Below are 4,116 nucleotides of genomic sequence, written 5' to 3' on the forward strand. Positions count from 1 at the left end.
AATGTGAAATTATAAATACAAGTAGTCCTTTATTGAAATATAACTTTGTAAGTAGCGTAGTTTACTCCTAGGAAATTACAAAACTCCATTCATAGAAAGGATAAATATGAAGAAAAAAATTAAACATTTCTCTTGAACTTTAAACAATTCAACTATTTTGAATAATAAAAAAACTCTAAAAATTCAATTAATATGAAATAGAGAGTAGTAATTATTATTCTCCATACTTGATCTTTGGCATTTAATTCTTTTTTCTATAAATACTCCCAGGAATAACACACTCCAAGCAGAATTTTTTTTAAAAAAAAAAGAGAAAAAAAAGCAAACATACATGGCTGGTAGCAAAGTCAGCGTCCTCACTCTCCTCCTCCTGTGTGGTACGCCGCCTTTCTTCTTTTTTTCTTTCAACGAAAAATGGTCAAAAATATTCTTCTCATTATACTATTGACTCACTTCTATCTTTTATTTGACGGAATAAAATGTGGTATTTCATGTGTATTAATTTACGTCACATAGGATCTTCACATAAGCACTCCACCGCATCCCATCAATTAAAAGACCCAAACTCATCCATTAAAAGATTCAAATTCATTTTTGACTCCCGTAATTATGGTTTTCTTGACTCACGTAGTTATGGCTATCAAAATTAATTTGCAGCAGTCTAACTTCCCAAGCATATATTGATCACATTGAATGTACAATTATGTTGCTCTACAGCTCACTCCAGGCCCGACCGCACCCATTTTCTTCCTAGAAAAGCACATGTTTGATCAGACACCATATTTGATTAATTGTCATTTTGGAAAATTAAATCCATTACCCTTTGTTAGTTATGTCTATTGGATGAAAACTCTAGTTTAGCAAATTAAATAGCCAATTAATAGCTTGCTTAAAAACTGCTGCAAATTAATTGTGGCAACCATAACTACGGGAGTCAAGGAAACCATAACTATGAGAGTCAAGAATGAGTTTGGGTCTTTTAATTGATGGAGTGGGTGCTTATGTGGAGATCATATGTGACGTAAATTAATACACGTGGGATGTCATATTTCATTCCGTCAAACGGAGGGGTAGAAGTGAGCCGATAGTATGACCGAAAGGGTATTTTTGAGCCTAAATATAGTTCAAGGGTCTATGTGCTCTATTTCAAAATAGTTAAAAAGTAGTTTTGGCCCTTTTTCACTTCAATACAAAGTTACACTATTAAAAAAATGTCAAAAATTGCTATAGAAAATCAATCTACGGAGTTGATTTCCTGAAAAAGCGATGGCAAACCGAAGGTAGCTAATAAAAAAAATTAAAAAAATAAATTGACCTTAGGTGATCGATTTTTAAACCATACAATTAAAAAGTGCATCATCAAAAAATGAAAACCCTTATCTTAAATATAGAAATATGTTATTTTTTAACTGACTAAAAAAAAGTCTATAAATTAAAACAGAGTAATGTTATTTGTTGAAATTTTGGGATCAATTTATTTAAGCAAATAATACAATTACTAGTATTGTGTTTGTGTTTGCAACAGTATTGGTAGTGGAAATAAATTATGTTGAGTGTGTGGAGAAGTATTTTACAGAAGAATGTGCGCCTTGGGTGGCATTCATGGCTTGCCCATCTACGGGATATAAGATGGTTCCTGAACATTGTATGACATGTTGTGGAGCACCAAAGGGATGCAAACTTTACAGTGATACAAGATACGTATGTACTGGCAAATAATGATCAAAACGGATATTATTACTTTTATTTTAAAAATCAATTATATATGTAAACTGAAGTCTGATCAGTTTATATTTCGATGGCATTTTATAATAGGTAAAATTACCTAAATATATAATTTATTTTATCATATTCTATAAAATTTTCTATCATTTGAAAAAATTACAAAAATCTCTATTATTTTATATTCTCTGATACATCACTGTACGTGATGTATCGATCAAATGCATCACTTTACATGATGTATCAGTACGTCGGATACATCACTTTACGCGTTGTATCGGTCGGATACATCATTTACGTGATGTATCAGGACGTCAGATACATTACTTTACGCGATATATCGGTCGGATACATCATTTTACGCGATGTATCAGGACGTACGTGATGTATCCGGATTCCAACAAAAAAAGGAATCTCGAATAATTTTTAACAGAGTAGGAATAAAGTGTAATTGAAAATAATCACTATGAAATTTAGGTAAAATTTACAATCTTTAATATGTAATAAAACTTGTACAAGTGTGAACTTTAATTTGATCTTATCTAGCTCAATGAGTAATATCTAGGAAATTACAATTCTAATGAGAATGTTATAGTCACACACGCACAGATATATAAGCACGCACGCACACATAAAAGAACATCTGGGTTCGATCCCTGAGTATGCAAAAGTCTTTAGTGGAGAGCGCTACCCTCAAATGGGTATTACTCAATATTCTGTGCAAATCTGGATTAGTGTGGATATTTGGACATTGAATGTGAGATTATTGAGAAATGACTATAGCTAGTTAATAATAAATTCAATGATTTAGAAAATACATTGAGACTAGTTCATTGTATAAGAATAAATCCGAAAGTTAGTGAAATTATTCTTTTTGTCTTCTAAATTGGACAAGTAAAAGTGAATATTTATTTTTAGTATAATAGACAAACAAAAGTGGACAATGAAGTAAGGGGTAGTTTGGTTGGAACAAGTTATCTCGAAACTAATTATTCCTAAATAATTTTTTTTGGGACAAGTTATTCCACCATCTATATGGGATAACTTATCCATCACTAAGGCACAAATGATGGAATGAATGAGCCTGAAATTGACTAATAGTCCAACCAAGCGCAGAATAAAATAGTACTGCATTTTATTCTTGAGATTATTATACCTTAAGCCTCAAATCAAACGACTCCAAATTAAGTCAAATATGAAGGCAACTTAGAATAAACGTTATTTTATCCATTTTTGGCAATTATGCAAGGAGTTTATGAGTACGAGGATTGAACAGTCGAGTTTATGAGTGCGAGAATTGAACAGTATTAATTAACTAGGCGTTTGACATGAACTTGAAATCATAATTTGAAGTAAGTCTCTTTTTGGTTAAAGTACAGAGGCCCATTGAAATTCATAAAACACAAGTAATTAACCATAATATTGAATTACAGATTTTATTGCTTTTTATTATTCATACATTGGCCTTAGTTTGTTACCAAATCAAATTGTACCGTCTTCATTGCTCCTAAATTCCAAGAGCAAACCTTCTCTTTCTCAACAAAAGTAAGAAATTCAAATATTTTATTTATCGAGCTTTAAATTCCCTTGCTCAATATTTTACAAGGAGGAACCATCAAGGCATATCCATTCACCAACAAACATTTTTTCACAATTGAGATTGGGATTGAAAGTAGTAAAGGCCTCAGCCGTCACACTAAACTGTTGCATAATGCTGAAGCATGTATCTCCAATATTTGCACCATAAATCTTACTGCATATCAGAGCAGAATTCGTCCCAATTCTAGCTGCGACCATCAAGAAATTAATTATTGAGAAATAAAAGACAATTTAACTAATAACTATTAATAGGGTAAAATTTTATGTCATACTTACAGGAAACAATTCTACTTTCTGCTATGTTAATGGAGAGAAGGAACAATAGAACAAAGCTAAAAAGCATGGTTAATTTGTAGCTTGATCTGGCCATTTCTGCTGTTTAATTGCCCAAAATATTTTTTTTTTTTTGTTCTTTCCTTGTCCTTTGGATGGATCACTTTATTAATAATGCCATTGCTTTTATAGTGAAGTTATTTGGGATGATCACCAACTTGAGATAAAAAAATTGGTCATTGTAATTTCATCCAATTGATAACAAGGTTGCCAACTTCTTTGTGAAGATTACAGAGTCTATAACTCTGTTTTCTTGTCCATATATCCTTTTTTTGGTTGTTCTTTTTCATTGAGATCTCCGTCCAGCAAGTGGTCGATGTAATCTTTGAAATTCAATGTCACGACTAAAGTCCAAAGCATGTATTATGTGGGGTGTATTGGATTTGGACCTAGGTTCGAACGGATTAATTTTTTGGGCTATGACATATAAAGCCTCAAAAGTGTGTTATATCATATAAACTT

The 4,116-nt window shown here is 31.7% G+C and overlaps 1 protein-coding gene across 1 annotated transcript; it reads right to left on the reverse strand.

The window, feature by feature from the left end:
* Window positions 1–3,173: 3,173 nt before the first annotated feature.
* Window positions 3,174–3,757, reverse strand: LOC129891122 (lysM domain-containing protein ARB_03442-like). Its single transcript, XM_055966379.1, has 2 exons — window positions 3,598–3,757; window positions 3,174–3,509 (listed from the first exon to the last, which is right to left on the reverse strand). Exons 1-2 carry the CDS (start codon window positions 3,689–3,691, stop codon window positions 3,322–3,324), a joined length of 282 nt encoding a protein of 93 aa, XP_055822354.1. The 5' UTR covers window positions 3,692–3,757; the 3' UTR covers window positions 3,174–3,321.
* Between the last annotated feature and the right edge of the window lie 359 nt (window positions 3,758–4,116).

This window comes from Solanum dulcamara, chromosome 6 (assembly GCF_947179165.1).
Source record: "Solanum dulcamara chromosome 6, daSolDulc1.2, whole genome shotgun sequence".
NCBI classification, from domain to species: Eukaryota; Viridiplantae; Streptophyta; class Magnoliopsida; order Solanales; family Solanaceae; genus Solanum; species Solanum dulcamara.